Source organism: Cataglyphis hispanica, chromosome 11 (assembly GCF_021464435.1).
Source record: "Cataglyphis hispanica isolate Lineage 1 chromosome 11, ULB_Chis1_1.0, whole genome shotgun sequence".
Classification (NCBI taxonomy): Eukaryota; Metazoa; Arthropoda; class Insecta; order Hymenoptera; family Formicidae; genus Cataglyphis; species Cataglyphis hispanica.
In genome coordinates this window covers 2,640,001-2,659,247 of record NC_065964.1, presented here as the reverse complement: position 1 = coordinate 2,659,247, position 19,247 = coordinate 2,640,001, and the positions used below count along the sequence as shown (strand labels likewise).

Below are 19,247 nucleotides of genomic sequence, written 5' to 3'. Positions count from 1 at the left end.
ATCGTTAGATATACTCGCACCACATCCCTCGCCAATGATACTTTCCGCGAAATTTCACCCCCGTCGCAAAGATAACTTGTGTTCGAATAATCTGCCCGCTAATTTGTTACACGTGGACGAAAAGTCGCGCGTGCGATTCCTCCGATATTCTCCTCTCTTTCCATCCCGTTCTACGCGTATATAAAACATACGCACACAGAGACATACATCGTTCCCTCGCCGTTTATACGCATACATCGTCACTGACATTTCCTTTGCTTTTCATATTGTCGTTTACCTCGAAGTCGACGGAAGCTTCCTCGCGACGAGGGTACATTGTGCTCGGCCAACGCAAAGTCGGATAAAAAGAGCTTTGGGAAGAGCGAGAGTGCCGGCATTATTTTAAAGGGAAAAGGAATCCTACACACTTCGCCATCGTTAAAGCACGCCGTCGGGACAAATTGGCAGTGGTGTTAAATTGTTCGGCTTAAATCTCGAAGACAATTCGATTCGCATGATCGAGCATCTCTCCCCAAGAAAACTTAAGTATCTCTTAAGCCGAAAATCCTTCAAAGACGCTACGGTAAAAAGCGTATTTTGAAATAAACTTTCGCGATCAAATAAATTTTTTAACATATTTTTAACATATTTTTAAGATATTTTTATTATGATAATAATAATAATATCAATAAAGTATAATGAATTATCGAAAAATTCAGATAATTTTGAATGTTTCTTTTCTAAAACAAGCGCGGCTTTATTAATTTTATTACTTATTAATTTATTAAACATTAAGCCGAAAAATTTTTTTCTGACACTATATGACACAATCCTCAGACTTTTAGACGCCCTCGAGCCCTTTCTCGCGCAACATGTCGCATGATGATTCTCTGTCGCTTTATCGAAATTGGATTCACCGGGACTGCTATAAATACGCGACTCAAAATAATGCCTTGGACTACTCTCCGGCGGTGTAATGCAGCGTGCGATTCCTTGAGATCGTCTTTCTTTTCGTCTGCGGCCGCGCCGGTTTATCATCGCGCGAGCGGCGGCGGCGGCGACGAGAGCGACTCCCTTCGCCCTTTGTGCATCCCTTTTCGGTTCGTTTCCCACGAACCAATAAAATTCCTTTATGACGAGACACACACGCGTCGGCAACGTTATAATAAGCCGGGGAATCGGCCGCTAACGAAGTGCCTAAAGATAACAGATAATGCGCGCTAATGACTGGCGGTGCAATTACAACAAAGGTCGCTCCCGGAAGCGAGCTTTTCTTATCCGCAAAATATTCCTGAACAGAGAATATGCATGCTTTCAACTGTCAATATCGCACGAGGTCGGACTTAATTAATTTCGATTTTAAAAGAAAATAAAATTTTAATTTCTCCATTTCATTACGTGTATGATGGAAATGGCAAAACCGCCAATTTTAGGACACCCTGTATGCTTGGCAAACAAATCAAACGAAGGCATTGTATCTCCTATCAAGGCACTTGAAGAGTGGGTGAGATAATAGCCTTACGCGGGTTTACGCGTGAAATTACATTGTTTACTCACTTATGCAAATCTCTTAGGATGTAAAATAGATGGCGATTTATTAATTTATAATTTTTGTAAATTACGAATTGCACGACTTTTATTCGCGATGAAATAAATGACAACAGAAAGCGTTCGGAAGTCTCGATAGGATGCGGTGTGTTACATAAGCGATTCTCTCTCGCGATCGTTAATTTATCGACGTGCTGATAACGCAATTAACAAGTTGTAAAGCACACGGATTACTACATCATAAATTAGACACGTTACATCACTTTCCTGGCGCGCAAACACAAATTTTCGGCCACACTCTTGCTAATAACGAGACTATTCTTTCTAAATGCGTTTCGGACACTTTCTTTTTTTTTCATCTTCACATCTTTTCTCTCGCTCTATCTGTAAATATATGCTTATTTAAACATGGTTAAATATAGATATATGGATGAAGCGCACAACATTTTTTGAACGCTTTGATGTATGATATTTTGAAATAAATCAATTATTTTGGAAAAAATAATATGTACTGATAAATTTCGGAGACAAAAAAAAATTGCTTTTTTTGATCTGTAATGTGCGTATAATATGACAATTTTTTCAAAATTTTGTTTTTAAATAAATGCTTTTAATTTAATTTTTAATGTCACATAATAATTTATTAATGAGTCGAATTTAATTGTTATATTTTAAGAAATTTGAAAGAAAGAGAAAAGAATTTAAATATGAAATTAAAAAATAAAAAATAAAATATTAATATAACAAAGGAAATTATTAAAAAATATTATTATAACAAAAAACAATTATTAAAAATAAAGAATAAAATACGCAAATTTTAAGATAACGTCAACTCAAAAATTGTGACCGAGCAAAATGTGTAATCTCTGCGACACTTTGCGCGAATTAAACAGAATATGAAAGACGCGTAACTTTATACCCAAACAGCACCCATATAAATATTGACGTGGAGTTGCGTTATCGGCAAAACACTCGCGAAAAAAAATATTATACCCTTGCAATACGTGTCGAGTGAGTATTACATCCGAAAAAATCGACGATAACTTATATCGAGCGAATTTTTACGTCACTTAATCGGTTTCGGATTTCGATACGACGCAGCAAAAAAAAAATCGGACAAGAAAACGCGAATAAAATATTACAATTTAAAACTTCCTTAGTCGATAAGCAACGATTCCAAAATGAATTTGCGTGCGTTTAAAGAGACGTACCGTATAAATGTGTTCACGGATTAAAAGTCACTTTGACGAATTTGGTAGAAACACTTCTCCTTCAATTCATAGATCATCCGATTAAACTTTAATGGCAAGTTCTTCGATCCATGTACGACCGACTTCTCCCGCAAATATTCAAAAATATTCGAAAATTCATACAAAAATATTACAAAATTATATAAAATTATTATTAATAATTACAATTATTATTAATAATTTGATAAAACTGTTATTTTTTTAATGATATTAAACACAATAAAATCAAAATACTAATAATTATTAAAAATTAGTTTATTATTCATAATTTATTATCCTTGTTTGATTTGCAAAAAAAAAAAATACTATTTGCTCTAATTATTAATGTTATTTTTTAATAATAATTTAATAATAATCTCGTATAATCTCAATAAAAGTTTTAATTGTTGAAAGATTAACAGTAAAAAAAACATTTGTTTCGCGCATAAAGTAGTGATATGATTGGATTGAAATTACGTAACAATCGCGCCATGTCATACGAGAGCGATATAACGTCAAATTACTTTAGAAAACGAGAGAATTTAATCCAATGCTGGAATATCGACATTTCAACTTTAGGACGTCTAATAACGGGCTTGTCGGCGGTTTTATGGCAAAGTCGCGCAATTTCATCTATCTGTCGATTTTTATCGGCCGAAAATAAATATACTTCTTTGACTGTCAAACACGCAGTATCGTTTGTTCGAAGTTGTGGAAAAAAAAAAAAAAAATGAATTGTATATAACCACGACTATTCCGAGCGATATTCCTCGTCCATGTCGATAACCTTGTTAAAAATGATATGCAAAATGGATTTAAAAATCCGGAGGAGTTTCGACTGTAACAGTTAGTTGTTGCAACAGTGGAATATTTAAGCGAGATAGAAATATCTGACTGTCGATGGAATATGTTGTATTGAAAAATTTACACATGGAGAATGACAGAACAGGAAAATTCTGAAAAATATATTTTACATACTTTCCTAAATATATCCTGCTTAGATATTTTCTTAAATGTATCCTATAATAGAACTGATGCTAATAATACAGTAGTGTACAGAAATATATTTTAGTCGAGAAAATCTCAACTTTCATAATTCATCCATTTTGAATAATTCTGCAATTAACAAGATTGCTCGCTGTTTTGTTATCTGTTAGTCAAAAAAGCGCGTGTTTCGCGATATGAATTTATTAGAGAGAAATCAGTCGCGCTTCGAAACGTCTCGCTCGAGAGTCACGTGTTGCATGCTCTTAACACAATAAACGCGTAATATATATATATATATATATATATATATATATATATATATATATATACATATATGTACGTATATATGTATAACGCAACATTTGGGGACAAGTGGCGAGATTAATCGAAAGTTCGACCTTGAACCGCCTTGATGGAATAATCGGACATTTTCGTACGAGAGCCCAGGCCGGTTCTACATCGACGTCAATGCCGCAAGTGCGTTTCGTGATGCGATGCTAAAAAAACAACGAGGAGTATCGATCGAGAAAATTGATGACTAAATCGACCATCTTTAAGCAAGGCTAAAACTTTGGCTGGCGTAAAACAGACAAAAAGTGTTGAACAAATGGGAACCTGTTGAAAAACTTTGTTTAAGTGTATTATATTTTTATAGCAATTAAAAATTCGAAATTAATATTATTTAATTATTAAATATTATTATTAACACTGTAGTAATTCAAAAAAATATATATATAATCTTATATTAATGTAATTTAAAAACTTGTGATTTGAATTAAATTATTAATAAAGATGAGAAATCATCATTAAAAAAAATTATAATCATCATTAAGAAAGAAAAGAACTTTTTTTTTTAGTAATTTGTAATAATATAATCGTACTTTACTATATTTTTCATTTTTCTTTTATACCACACGACACTGACTTAAAAAATATCGTAGTTTTTTTGTGTTTAAAAAAAATAATTTTTAAAAATCGCCTCGAGCTTACCGCGCGTTCCGCTTTTCCATCATCGAAGATTTTCCTCCCCTTTCGCTTTTGTATTTTTTTTTTTTACGAACACTGACACTTTTTTAACGTCACGTTTGAGAGAACGTTTTTTTCGAAAACATAATCCGATTTCGCAGCACGTTCATTAATCTCGAGGATACTTCGCGGCAATGTTTTTCCACGAATCGATCTCATAGCTACTCGTGGTGGATTCGTAATTTTCTGCACGAGAATTGTAATTCGAGCATGGAATCAAGATTCACCGATCACCGACCACTTTCGAAGCGAAACTCACTCTTGTCAATAGTATGATCGACAAATCAAACACTCGTGTTGATGTTTCCTCAAGGATCCGCAAATCTATTTTGCAGCCACATCTATATCACTTGACACCTTGCGTTCGCAAAAATATTCCACAAATAAATAAGTATATATACACCAGCACATTCGTTTCTCGCACTCATTCATCGAGCACTTTAAAAGAATTCAAAAAATACTCGATCTCAAATTTTCTTATCCGCACAAAAATGCCGATATCACTGAAATTATTAAATCACAGGACTCAACTTTTGATCACACTCGAAAAAAAATTGCTGAAAAATCTCTGATAAAACACACTCACACTCGTCAAATCCTCCTAATTTCTTCGCTCTTATCACTTCGCTCTTATCTCTATCCAAATCACATCTCCTTTATTTATTTAGTCTACAACCGAAACTGTTTCTCTATCTCGATATCCAGGGTAACGCCTCGTCGCGCGCGCGCGCTCGAAAGAGAGAAAGAGAGAGAAAACACGCGTTCGTGATAACACATAAGCCGAGGAACCACTCTCTCTCGCGCACTTTTGCCGACGTCACCACTTATCGCGTAGGAAAGCACCTTGCATCATGAGCGGCGTGTATCCACGACGCAGCCGTCACCTAGTTGTCGCGAAGCACCGTCTTCCCCCTCCCCCCACCCCTCTCTCGCTCTCTCCTTCTCCCTCGCAATCGTTGTTTCTCCCTCTCTCTCTCTCTCCCGCCGATAGACCGCTTCTTCTCTCCTTATCCCCTTCCTACTCGACGGAGGTTTACGTTGGCCGCTAAACGAGCAGCGTGCACATGTATGTGAAGGTTGACGTATGACATGTGTGCGTGCGTTGTACATATATAACGTACACACGGACACAGCGCTGGAACAGCGGCTCGCAATCGGTACGCGGTAGATGTGGCGAAATTTTTGCTCAACCTAGTTGGCGGCGACGATTTTTCGAGCTTATATCATCTCCTCTGGCTCTTTTTTTCCGCGCTCCTCGGCGGATTTTTGAAATTCCCGAAAAAAAATTCATTTATTATGTTCATCTCGTCCCGCATTCAATCACCTTCACTTGTATTCACGCACGCATCACTGACGGACGATTGTATATATTTCTTACACACGAGAGATTAATTTAATATTTATTATCTGGTATTTTTTACTTTGACGTCCTCCTATCGAATCGCACGTTGTGAAAAATGAGACCTCGTTTTTTAATTTAATTAAACGCGTCTTTTTTAATTTATATTGAACCGCCGTCGTGTGCCAAAAAAATTCGCGTGCGCGGTGTTTATTACTGAGGGCGAGAACGCGGACTGACGCGGATTCCGCTCTTGCGCGTGCCAAAGACACCGGATAGGCCGGAGAGCCCCGAAGAGCTCGAATGCGTAGTCGCGTTCGCGTTGCGTTACGTCGCGTCGGCGCTTTTCGGCGAGCGAACGTCACTCGTGTGTCTGACACTCGACGTCCCGCGACTACCGGACCGTCAATGCACTTTACAATAGCGTTGCGAGCGAGAAATTCTCAATTTTTTTAAATTCAATTAGAAAGATTGCTCGCTAAAAATTGCCGGCTAATATTTCCAGGTCAGCGATTAAAAGGCTATTAAATTTTTTATAAATAAATTCTTTCGGTCACTAGGTATATGTACAGAAAAAAAAAAGACTACATGTACATGTCATATTTATATAAATTAAAGAACAAAAGAACGCACACGCAATAAAATATTATATATCATATATTATCATTAAATGATTTTTTTGTCTCTACAAATTTAATCAATTCTATTATTTGGAGCAATTAAAAAATTTATTCGCAAATTGGAGTCGCTTTATCTGCATTTCTGCTATTGTAAAAGTTATTAGATAAAATAGATTATTCATCACACACATACACACACAATTTATATCCTTGTATAAAGATATTCCAATATCATCGAATATTCTTTTGAGCATAGTTTCTTTAGTAAATTCCAAAATCGTTTTACTTTAATCATTATTTTCGCGTTCTTTTATATCGTAAGCCTATGTTGTTTTTATGTTTTAATATTCCCCATAATTCTTATATGTATATACATGTATATGATATACACGAATAATTATTATAATAATTATTGTTTTATTTATTATTAAATAATTTAACTATATGATTATTAAATAATTTATTATTATATAATTATTTAAAAAATAATACAATATTTAAAAAATAATTTAAAAAATAATAAAACAATTAAATAGAATTAATACAGATAAATTTAACAAGTTACATTTTCCAAAACTATACACAATTGGCTTTAACAAATAAAAATTATTTTCAAGAAAAATAAAGAGAGCTTTGTTTCTACACCGTGCATCTCAATCTCGCATGATACTAGAAAAAGATAAATAATTGTGACGTTCAATCGTATCCAGCGAAAAGGATGTAGGATCTTGAAATACGCATATTGTGATGGGAACGTTATTATCCTCAACGGAGCAGCCTCGCGTGCCTACGTGACAGTTTCAAGTTTTGCATCTGAAAAATCGCGAATAAGGAATCGCGCGAACGAAGCGCGGAGGGACGAGCGCCCGAGCTCTATTCGATACCTTCGCTCGCGATCGTCCTTGACACACTTCCGCTCACTCCGTCCCGCGCTCCGAATCGATGCGATCGCGGAAGTTACGCGCGCAATACCCTCTTTATCCCTCGTACAGGGTGTCCCAAGCTCCTATCCCCCTTCATTCACCAGTCGCGAAATCAATTCTGCTCCCCGAGTCCCGTGTCGGGTCGGAGCGATAGTTAAGTAAAGAGAAATAGAAGACGTAAACACAGAGAAAGTAAATTTCCTAGGCTCAAATACCATTCAAATGCGTTCGGATAAGAAGCCCCTGTTGTGTTCCATTCCGACTTCATGACATTTTGACGACGCAGCGTTGACAGAAATACCCGCGTTGCGCCAAACGTACACCCATAACGCGCACGTGCGTACTGTCATACGTCAAACGCCTTGCACATTTCACGTCTTCGAAACAAGGGAGGGAGGGAGGGCAAAATTCTCGCTCAGATAATTTCTTATATTTCTAACAAGAGATCGATCAAAGAGAGAAAAAAAAAAAATGACAACCGCGCTTAAATCTCGAAATCGAACGTACTTGGCACTCGGTGTCTCGGCGCTGCCGCGCCGGCAAGCGTCGTCATCCTGCCGATCTTCCTCGCGGAGGATCTTCCGATCTCCCGACAATGCACACGCAGATACACGCACGAGCCCCGGGAACGAGCGCGCCCGGCGTCACGTCGACTTCGCGCGTTTGACGAGAGGCAGGTAGGCACCTACCGACCGACCATCCGATCGTACGCGGCCCGCTCCGACTTGGCGCGGCCGAGTATCGCTTGTGGGTCGAGACTCGTATATGCGGGACCTGTACACCCCGCGTGTAATATAGGTCAGTGGGCCAGGGCGATCGCGGACGGCAACGCGGACGTGCGCGTTGCTGCTCGTCGCTTGCGCTGCCTGGCCTGTCCCTCCTCCTCCCTCCATCCTCCTCTCACCACCTCCTCCTTCGCCACTCGTTGCATCGCGCGCGGGAACGCTAATCTCCATCTCGAGACGTTTAAACGTCTTCGCGACGCGACCAGGGTTTGTCTCCCTCCCTCCCCTCCCCCTCTCCACTCCTCCACCCGTCGCGAGAAAGATATCCGTACCCGCGACGATATTTACGAATGTTTGACGAGTACTATTGATCACGCTCGCGATGGAGATAGTAGATATGTAAATGAAACGTTTGCGCGAAAAATGAGAATGATGAATGTTCCCGCGGAAGACTGGAAATGATGAATGATCGCGTCGGGGATCGCCCCCCCCCTCCCCCCCGTATGTATTGTATCCCGCGCGCGATGCGAGACGGTGTTTTTTTGAAGGTGACTCGTACTGTATCCTTCTACGCGGAGTTTATACAGAAAATGAAAAATAGTTGACATCGATTTTATCGAGATGTAAGTTTGTATATGTATATTATATATCGAGGACACAATATATTTATATGTTTGTAAAAGTGTCAATATATATCGTTAATATGTCGTCATAATGTAAACATCATTTCGCAAAAACTGACATCATTTCAATAAATACCGATATTATTTATTTATTTATAAACGGGAAAGAGGATCCTTTAATACAAAAAGAAAGAAAATGTAATTACAATTTCACAACGTCACAAAAGCTCAGAATTAGATGCTGAGAAAATAAATAAGAAAAAAGACAGACATATATATATATATATATATATATATATATATATATATATATATATATAGTAACAAGTTAGAAAAGAATACAATAATAAAATAAAATAAAATAAAAATAAAATAAAATAAAAAAGAAAATCTAATGATATTACATGATTTAAATAAGTATCGCATTAGTAATGCTAACCGAGTAAGGCAGAACCGATCGCTCATTTCCAAGTCACTTATAAAAATAATATTCGCATTTTCCTGTTATTATATGTTTGTATAAAATTTTATGGAAGTATGCGTAATAAATCAAAACACTAATTTGCAACCTGCAATTTTCATACTAATTAGTAGAAGATTAAAAGTGTGTTACAGAGTGATATAAAAATACATCCTTGTACAAGTAAAGCAAGCTTCATTGGAGTATCTGATCGATAAATTGTATACTGGCATAAAAAAAAAAGCGTAATCGAAGGTTAATTCCAGGAGATTCTTCACACGCGATTTGCATTTTATTCTTACCTTGATCACTCTGGACAGCCGACCCCTTCCCCGGGGTCTTCCCCTCCTCCCTCTCACCCGGTCCTTTATCAATAGCTTATCCGTTAATCGTACGATACATAACGAGCACATACAGAGAAAGTAAAAGATTTATTTTTGCAGTAATAATTTTTGCTCTATCCAAATCTTGTAAAAAAATTCCCTGATCTTCCAGGTATTTTTGTTCAAGATTCCAGGTAAAGAGAATTATGTTCAAGATTTCTTGGTGCATTTTCCTAAAATAAATTTTTTTTATTGTAGGCGTTTTCTAATCATTTTCACTCATACGAAGAAAAAACACGAAGCCACTTAAGTTTCAAGTGCGAGATTTACAGATGTACTAGAAAGAAAAAAAAGAAAAAAACTGAATATTTAGCTTCCGTTAAGATAACAATTTTTAACTTGCATATCATTTTCATTTTTTATCACTAAAAGTTAAGGCAAAAAAAATATATAATGCATATTCAATGTTTTGTTAAGACATTGAATATGTAAACAGAAATAATAATATTTATATATTTATAATACCTTTTTATTTTTTATCTGTTATTGATTATTTATTTTTTTTTTATTTATTTATTATTGATTATTTATTTATTATATTATATTTTAAACACATAATTCACATAATTTGGCATAACAGCGGATTGTGGATCGCTTACACTTTACAGTATAGGAGCATATTAAAGAAAGAATTTTTTTTTAATTTTCCGAGTCCCAATAAAATTCCATAAAAGTTCCCTGATTTCAAAAACAAAAAAAAATTTCCTGAGAATTCCATATTTTTCCAGGGAATAGACGTTCTGTAAAGAAACGTAAAAAGAACCTAAAAATATAAATTCTCGAAAGAAACAGCTTAACCGACATTTACGCGCTCTTCTAACGTCTCTCGCGAATGCTGTTTTATTTTTAATAATATTTTATACGCGCGCATTTTGTCCGTCGAGGAATTGTGGAAATTTTAATTTCATCGTCTCGTCGGAATAAATAAGAGACATGAATAACAAGTGGCCGGCATCCGACCGATTTAAGTATTTTCCAGCGGCGGAGTGCAACGACGTCGTCGCTGTAATCTCTGGAGAAAAAAGAGAGAGAGAGAGAGAGAGAAAAGAAGGAGACGAGCGATGAACTGCGCAATAAAGACGTAACACCCACCCGAACACGAAATTAATATCGATAACCGAAATGACGACCGTAAGTACGACTCGCGCATAAAGTATGCCCGGTGTCGTTCTTTCTTTATCAAAAATTCGATCAAAATTAAAAAAAAAAGCATTTAAAAAGAAAAGACGCACTTAAAAACGCAATTAAAAAGAAAAAAATAATTAAATTTTATACAATAAAATTTAATTATTTTTTTCTTTTTAATTTAGCAGCTTTAATTAACTTCGATCATCGTCGCAAAACGGGTCCTTTAATATCGGCACACATATTATAGTCGCGCGTTTAATGCGGCTATTCGATCCTTATCTCGTGTGTGATCAATGATCTTTATATTAGTCAAATAAAAAATTGACGTCAAACGATCGTACTTAGAGCTAATTAAGAGTAGAGGGGATTATATTATGACGTATTAAAGATATATTCGTCGTCCTATTTTTTTATCATGAGATTTGCGAATCTCGGGTCGCAAAAGTTTATTCGGTGCATTTGTTTTCTGGCGAATTATTGTGCTGCTTTTATTAACCATTCGATCGTGAATTGTATGAGAATATTATACATAGTATTCAAGCTTAATTTAATTATCGCCCACATTAATTTCAACATGTGAGTAACGTTCAATTGCAGTTTATTGCCATAATTTTCTATTGATTCTATATGGATTTCATATGCATAATAATATAGTTTACGTGCCACTTAACTATTTATTAATATTGCTGTCGTTATACCTTTACGAGTCTCTTAGAAGCCAAACTGATCGACTCCATTTTTTACAAATTTTAATGCCAGAGTATTAATTTATTACTGCACTTATTTGCGATTCAATGTCAATACAATAGCTAAAATGTCCTAAATCGAAAATCCTAAATCACGCAAAACATTAATAATACTTGTATTACGTATAATTAAGAATTAAAAAATATTTGGAGAGAAAAAAAATTGCACAGTAATTGATAAAGTGGCAATGCTTTTAAGACACCTTATATAAAAATCCACGAGTCTCGTCATAGCGAGACTCGCGGCTTTCACGGACGAGAACACCTGTTCTCGCGACGAGCAAACACGGCGAGATATCACGTATCAATCGCGATGATACGACTGAGAATATTCGCGCAGTTTGACATCAGACAATCACGAGACACGTGATCATCTGTCGAAAATGACAAATGAGATATAGACAGGCATTTCATTAAAAAAATCATTCCGTCGTTCGCGTCTGACAAGATTATCGTGATAAAATTTCATGAGATTTTTGTGAAAACGTAAAATAATTAAAAATATGTATAAAATAAAGATATTAAAATGAATTTCAAAAATATTAAAAATTCTTCAAAAGCTGCAAAATTGTATACATTAAATTTATAAAGAAGGGAGAAGAAAAATACATATGTATAAAAAAGATTTCTCTGGATAAGAAAAAATTTCCATTAAAAAGGAAGATCTTTTCCATAATTTCATTTACGAACAAAAAACTTTGTAGCATTTAATTCTTAATTTTTGATTACAAAATTTTTATACTCGAGCATTCTTTTTCCATTTATTGCTTGATATGCTTGAAAAAGCGGCAATGCTCTTTTGATGTAACCTTACGTTCTATCACCTTGAAATACTCTTTCACTTTTACTACGAAATAGAGATCTGATGTTTAAAAAAGATATTTTAATACGAAGTATGAATACATCCATGAAACTTCAATCGGACACACGATGCAATTTATTAAAAAAAAAAAAAAAAAACTGGTTTCTAAACAATTAAAGGGCGATTGATCCCAGCAATGCAGTATACCGTTACTTGTTTATCGAGTGACTCCGCAAAAGCCGCAAAATTACGTACTCTCGAAATCGACGTGTCAATCTGGGGTGGAAATGGGGCGATTAAAGTTAAGCGTTAATCGACTTCGCGAATCGCAGTCAGTCAGTGGCGATTCGTAGGTGATCGCGCATTTAAATTGGTCGAGGTCTCTCGGTTACGCTCGAGTAGTAACACACTTCCCCGGTCTGGCTATGCAGCTGTAAACTGTTCTGCGGACGCGCGAGCGCAGCCACGGCCATCGACCAGAGTTCCCTCCGCTTGCGGTATACACGGTGTCCCGAGGAGAACCATCCACCTGTCATTTCAAACGCGGGATCTTCGATTGATCCTTGGTCGATTCTTTTTTTGCCCCCCGAGATAACAAAAAGTTTCTTTCATTTTTCTTTGCATTTATGTGATTATTCTATTCGTAAATATTTTTTTTTATATATATATATTTACATTTTTATTTTTAAATATTTATATTTTTATTTGAATATTTAGTGTAGCTACTTTTTAATTTTAGTTTGAAACATGAATTATAAATTTAAGGATTTTTCGAAGATTTCTTATCGCTTTTCTACCTTCTTATCAATACTCTAACATTTCTATAAAATCTATAAAAATCTTATTAATAAATCATTCTCCAATTCACACACAATTTAAGAGCAACTTTTTTCCCTACAAAATATCTATTAGCGGTTCGTAGGAGAATCCGCGATTGCCGGCCCCCCCGGTATGTCCGAGGCACTCCGTATATACACCTTTCGCCAATCCAGTCTTCCTCTATCGTGAGTTCAGGTTCACACTCGCGTGCCCTCCTTTATCAGCGAGGAGGAGGAGGAGGAGGAGGAGGAGGAGGAGGAGGAGGAGGGGAGCGAGGGAAGGTAATCCCTAAAATGCCGCGCATTTTTTTCCTCGGCCTTCGCGTTCGCGAAAGGCGCGTTGATTCATGGATTCATCGGAGAAATAGAAAGTCCAGTAATCGCGCGATGCAAAGCTCCGAGGAGCGACGACGCAAATATCAACGCTATTCTTAGCTTTATTTATTGCAATTGCGTGATAGCAGTGCTTGCGCAATGTTTACAGCAAGGAATAAAGATAGCGACCCGAACGGGGAGCGACCCGCATTTTTATAAGGAATTTTAAAAGCTTCGCCTCCCCCCCCGCCCCCGCCCCTGTCGTTCCCGATTGCGTAACGACGAGCAGCTTGCGTAACGCGAATTACACGAAATACTATTTCAATTGCATTTCTCTGTATGCAATTTAATCTTGTATCGTCTAATACAACATTTTTCAAGTCACGTACCGGTTTCGTTATCGTCTTTGTTCTTCATGAATTTTACCGTTATTTATATGAAACTAATATTGTAAACAATGGATTCTCTAATAGGATGTCTACTCAAATTTTGTACAAAAAAATTCCCTGATTTTCCAGGTACTTTTGTTCAAAATTCCAGAATAAAGAAAATATTTTGAAGAATTTTTAGTGCAATTAATAAAATAAGTTTTTTTTTTATTATATGCATTTTCTAATGTTTTTCATTTCGAAAGGAAAGCGGAAAGCCTCTCAAGTTTCAAGTGCTACATTTGTAAAAAATTAAATAACTTTCGTAAAATAAGCATTTTTCACTTGCACATAAAATATTCATTTCTTTGCCACTAAAAAATCACAATAAAGAGTATGTGCTGCGTGTTCAAAATTTTATCAGAACATTGTATATTGAATATTAAACAAACACATAAATATATAATATAAACAAGTAAATTTACAATATAAACAAATCCATAAATATATATTTTTAAAAACAAACATAAATATATATTTTAAACACATAATTTATTTAGCTCACCAATTGTTCACAATATAAGAGCAAAATTATCAAATAGAAGCTTTTTTAAAGAAACTCTCCGAGTCCCAATAAAATTCCATGGAAATTTTCGGATTTTTGCGAGTAAAAAAAAAAAAATTCCCGAGAACTCCACGTTTTCCAGGGAGTAGATAGATATCCTGTTTAATATCTAATATCTCAAAATTCGAATTTTTCTATTATTCGCTGTATTTTCAGAGAATTAAAAATAAAAACAGTGAAAAGAAAAAAATTCTCTATCTATTTTCGATTGTTATTAATTTTCTGTTTGCAAAAAAAAATTTTTATTAAAATGCATACGAGCTTAAGAGCTTTTGTAATTTTGTATTTGGAAAAAAATAATGGTCTTTCTTTTAGCTAAAATTGAAGATGTTTTTTTCGTTCGAAAAATAAAAAAATGTAAAGATCGTGTAAGCATTGAAAAATACTGCCTCGTATACTTGCCGTACATTCAGCACTTAAACGTAACGAACGCGCGGCCTGATCTAAGTTTTGTTTGCTTAACGCGAAGATCGCGGTCAATGTCAACGTGAGATGAGAATTGGAATAAGCACATTCAGTGCTAAGATGCGTGGTGAGAATACGTGTTCAATATATCACGCCACCCACTCAAATTTTCCCCTCCCCCAAAAAAGAGCTCCAAGCTATTCCAAGAATAACTATCTTAAATTTTAAGTTAAGATTCTCGACGCAAAGTGTCGGCAGAAATTATCTAAATTAAATCTCGAAATTATCTAGAGCGGAATAAAATGCAATATTTTTAATAATAATAATCGAAGTATAAAAAAAAAAAAAATAAAAATATCTTTTTTTAATCGAACAAAATACACGCGGTAACTTTGGCTTCTCTTTCAGTATTTCTATAAAAATACTTTGTCTTCTTTTATTAAAGAGGGAAGAGTGTATCGGATTGAGATACTGCTATCCCTACTTTCGCAACTTAAAAATCTGGTCAGCTTAAACGATCGTCCTTCGCACCGTCCTCTTTTTTTGCCCTTTTATTAGGGATTCAGTTCGGAACCCTCCCTTCAATTCGGATACCCATCGCATTGAGGAAACTCGTCCACCAATAAAATTCAACGGCGATTACGCAACGGATTTAATCCCCGACAAAATAATTCCGGAATACGAAACTACGCTTGAAGTGATTTTTTTTTTTTTTTTGTTCCTCCTTTCTGCGGCTGCATGGACTTTTTTTTTCAAGCGTGTGTCTTAATCAAAGATCAATCTTAATTTTATTTAATTCACAATTTATCTGATTTTAAGACTTTTAAATTGCGATATAAATGAGATTTATACATATGTTAATTAAAGATGCTATATATAAGGTTGCTGCATCGAGTATTGAAGAGACATTTTGTCTGAATTTCGCTTATCTTAGAGAAAACTTTTACTGCATTTGTATTTAATGTCAGTGCCATTTTTCCTGGAGATGACAAATTAAATTAATTTTTTAGATATTAAATAAGCTCGCTAGTGATGACATAAGATATTCTCTGTCCCACACATTCATACAAAAATTGTCCGAAAATTCGAAAAATTCTTTATTTAGAATTTATACTGTCGCTCAAAGAAGGAAAATTCGACCTAAATTGAAAATGTACTCTTGAAAAATTCTAGAAATTTCCTCCCTAGAATGCATAAGAAGTGCTTTTCGACGAAAATAAATTTTGGTATTCAATATCTGCTGGCTTGCAGGCGAGATGACGATGATAAATCACGTATCCGGAGCTATCGGAAAGACGTGTCTCTCCGGTGAAATTGAAAGCAGAATATAGCAGAAACATGTGTTCATACGTCACGATCAATCAAGCGGGGATTTCAATGACGGCGATACCGCACTCTTCGGTTATTTTTGTCTCACAAAATTGATTTCAAGATACACAATAAAATGATACTCCCCCTCCCCCATAGTTTATGAAAAAATTGCGAAAGAAAATATTTTATTAGATCAAATCTGATTTTGACGCAAAAAGTGATAACAAACATTCTGCCAGACACATGCAGGATTCTTATGTATTATTGTATACTATTTTGCATAATATAATTATCATCTAAACAATAATTATATTATAAAAAATGCGATAAATTTTAATTATTATCCACTAATTGTTTTATGTAGATTATTTATTTATTAAATTAATTTTTCAAATATTTATGCTCATCTAAATCTTTTTATATAGTTGAAAATAATAATATTTTTAATGTAACTTTTAAACATATTACTTTCTATTTATTTCATTTTATTATTATTATATATTAGATTTTTATGTTTAAAATAAAAATCATAGTTAAAATTTCTGCCTCCTCCTCCTCCTCTCAGAAAAAAGGAGATCTATGTAACATATACTCTTTTTATATTTTTAAATAATTAAATTTGATATACATATGCATAATAATTAATTAAAAATATTATATAATAATAATGTAATTATAATGTAAAATTATTATTTAATTTTTAAATCATAAACAGAAGCTGACATACTTGATATTCGCAGACTTCGCGCCAAAAATAAATTCCTTTGACACATTTCATTCTCTCGGAGGAGGGGGAGGAATTGTAACCGAAGACACGTTGACAAATTTAATCGGACGCTACTCAACTTGGCGTCAAACTCTCGGCGGGTGAAAGGGGTTAAATCAACAGGTCCTCGGTGACAAATGCATCTCGAGCTGCACTTGAAGCGAGTTCTCGCGAGCACGCTGAAAACTAACGCGCCGCAAGAGATAAACTATATATATATATATACGTACACATAAATACCTCTCAGAAACGTTGTTCATTCTCATCCCCCTTCGAATTGACTTCTTTTATCCTCCACGTCTCGTCCCGCGCTTTCTCATCGCACTTTACTCTAACAATAAGAACCGTAATAATCTCATCAGGATTCCACGTCCGATCCCTCCTCCCCTCCCCTCCCCCCCCGAAAAAAAATCGCCGAGCGGGAGCTTCGTTTGTTTTGCCGCTATGTAGATATCAGGCTGCAAGGTGGCATCGCGGGGCCCTTAAACTCCCCTCCCCTCCCCCTCTCGTCGTTGACGGAAGGAAGCGTGCCTGCCAAGCGCGATGAAGATGAAACGGGAGGTGGAATTCGCAGAATGATATTTAATACCCGTAGCTCGAGCATGGCTGATATAAACGAAATATGCTAATGGTAAACACGACGGGACGCGCGGAACATGACGCGCGGCGAAGATTGGAAAGGGAAAGGTAGAGAGAGAGTGGGGGGGGAGAGAGAAAGACGCGCGCGCATAGCGTTACCATGCCAACGGGCAAGACGCGTCGCGCACCTCGCCGCGATGACGTAACCCGCGTCTTTGCGTCACGAAAGGGCGGGGAGGAGGGAGGATGATCCCCGCGAGCGGTGCAAGAAGGGTGAACGAGAGAGAGAGCGAGAGAGAGAGAGAGAGAGAGAGAGATGTCCACGAGACACGGAGGGGAAGAGCGACCGCCGATGGTTTAGGCTCGCGCTTGTAGGGCACGACGGCTACGGTTACGTAATCGACGGTCGTCGGGACGTGGTGCGGATCGATCATTTTCGTCGACGAAAAAAGGGCCTGCGCGCCGATTGGACGGCCCCCCAAGCTGGGCGCCCAAGGTGCCCCAAGGACCCTGGAATGGTCGAGTTGCGCGCAGGGACACCCATCCCGAGACCAGCGGAACGATAACGTTCCGGTTGGAGCTCTTGAAATATTATCGAGATACCCGCTATATACATCGACGCTCCTTTATCATAATTCTAGGAATTACCGGGGAATAGACGATTAAGGAACGTTCACTTATCACGCGTATCTGTTTTCATTTAATAATGCATTATAAATATAATCTGACATAACTAGGCTGATGTAATTTGAGATCTTTTATGACGAAATAATAATAATAATATATATATATACAAGAGGAGTTTCTTTAATTAAGATATTTAAATATCTTGAAAACAACGCATTTTTTAAAAGAAAATTTGAAATAAAAATTGTTATGTTTGGGGGGCGAGGGGAGGGGTAAATATAACAGTATTATTTATTTCTAATTCGGCGAACGTTTTCAATGTCAATTTTTTTTTAATGGAAACTAATTTTTTTCGCATATTTTTATAGTCCTTAAAATCTTTTCAAAATACTATAATAAAATATTTTTTTATCAAATATTTTTCGAGTTATTTTATATCTTAATTTGACATATTTTAATATAAAATATTAAATATCTCGTAAAATATTTAATTTTCGATAATTCTATCATAATATTTTTATGTACAAAATAATGAAATGTATCAATTGATGTAAAAAAAAACAAAAACAAATAATTGAATTAAAAAAATATATTATAAATAATTATGTACTTTTTAAAAAAAAAACAATTATTATAAGCTTAAAAATGAAATATATATATATATATATAGTTCCATGCACAAAGTTAATTAAAATTTAAAATCATCAAAAATTTACTAGCTTTTCTAAATTTAAAAAATCACTTTAACATATTACACACACTATATACATAAATTAATGTAGTGCCGATATTTCCTTTTATCCTCGGTAAAAAAAGGATTAGTTTCTCAACATTATAATAGCTGCTTTTACACACACACACACACACACACACACACACACACACACACACACACACACACACACACACACACAC

At 35.6% G+C, this 19,247-nt stretch overlaps 2 protein-coding genes across 12 annotated transcripts in view; both read right to left on the bottom strand.

Moving 5' to 3' along the window:
• The window catches only part of LOC126852724 (uncharacterized protein C05D11.1-like), a 126,129-nt gene that overhangs the window by 15,926 nt on the left and 90,956 nt on the right, over positions 1-19,247 (bottom strand). The window lies entirely within an intron of this gene.
• The window catches only part of LOC126852718 (nuclear receptor coactivator 2-like), a 121,873-nt gene that overhangs the window by 39,048 nt on the left and 63,578 nt on the right, over positions 1-19,247 (bottom strand). The window contains exon 1 of one of the 11 annotated variants that reach the window (XM_050597792.1): positions 17,367-17,401. The exons of 9 other annotated variants lie outside the window; for them this stretch is intronic. In XM_050597792.1, the coding sequence (XP_050453749.1) occupies positions 17,367-17,392 (26 nt within the window). In that variant the 5' untranslated portion in view covers positions 17,393-17,401. Of the gene's footprint in view, positions 1-4,733; positions 5,669-17,366; positions 17,402-19,247 lie in introns of those variants that run through there. One more of the 11 variants, XM_050597793.1, reaches the window with a different exon arrangement.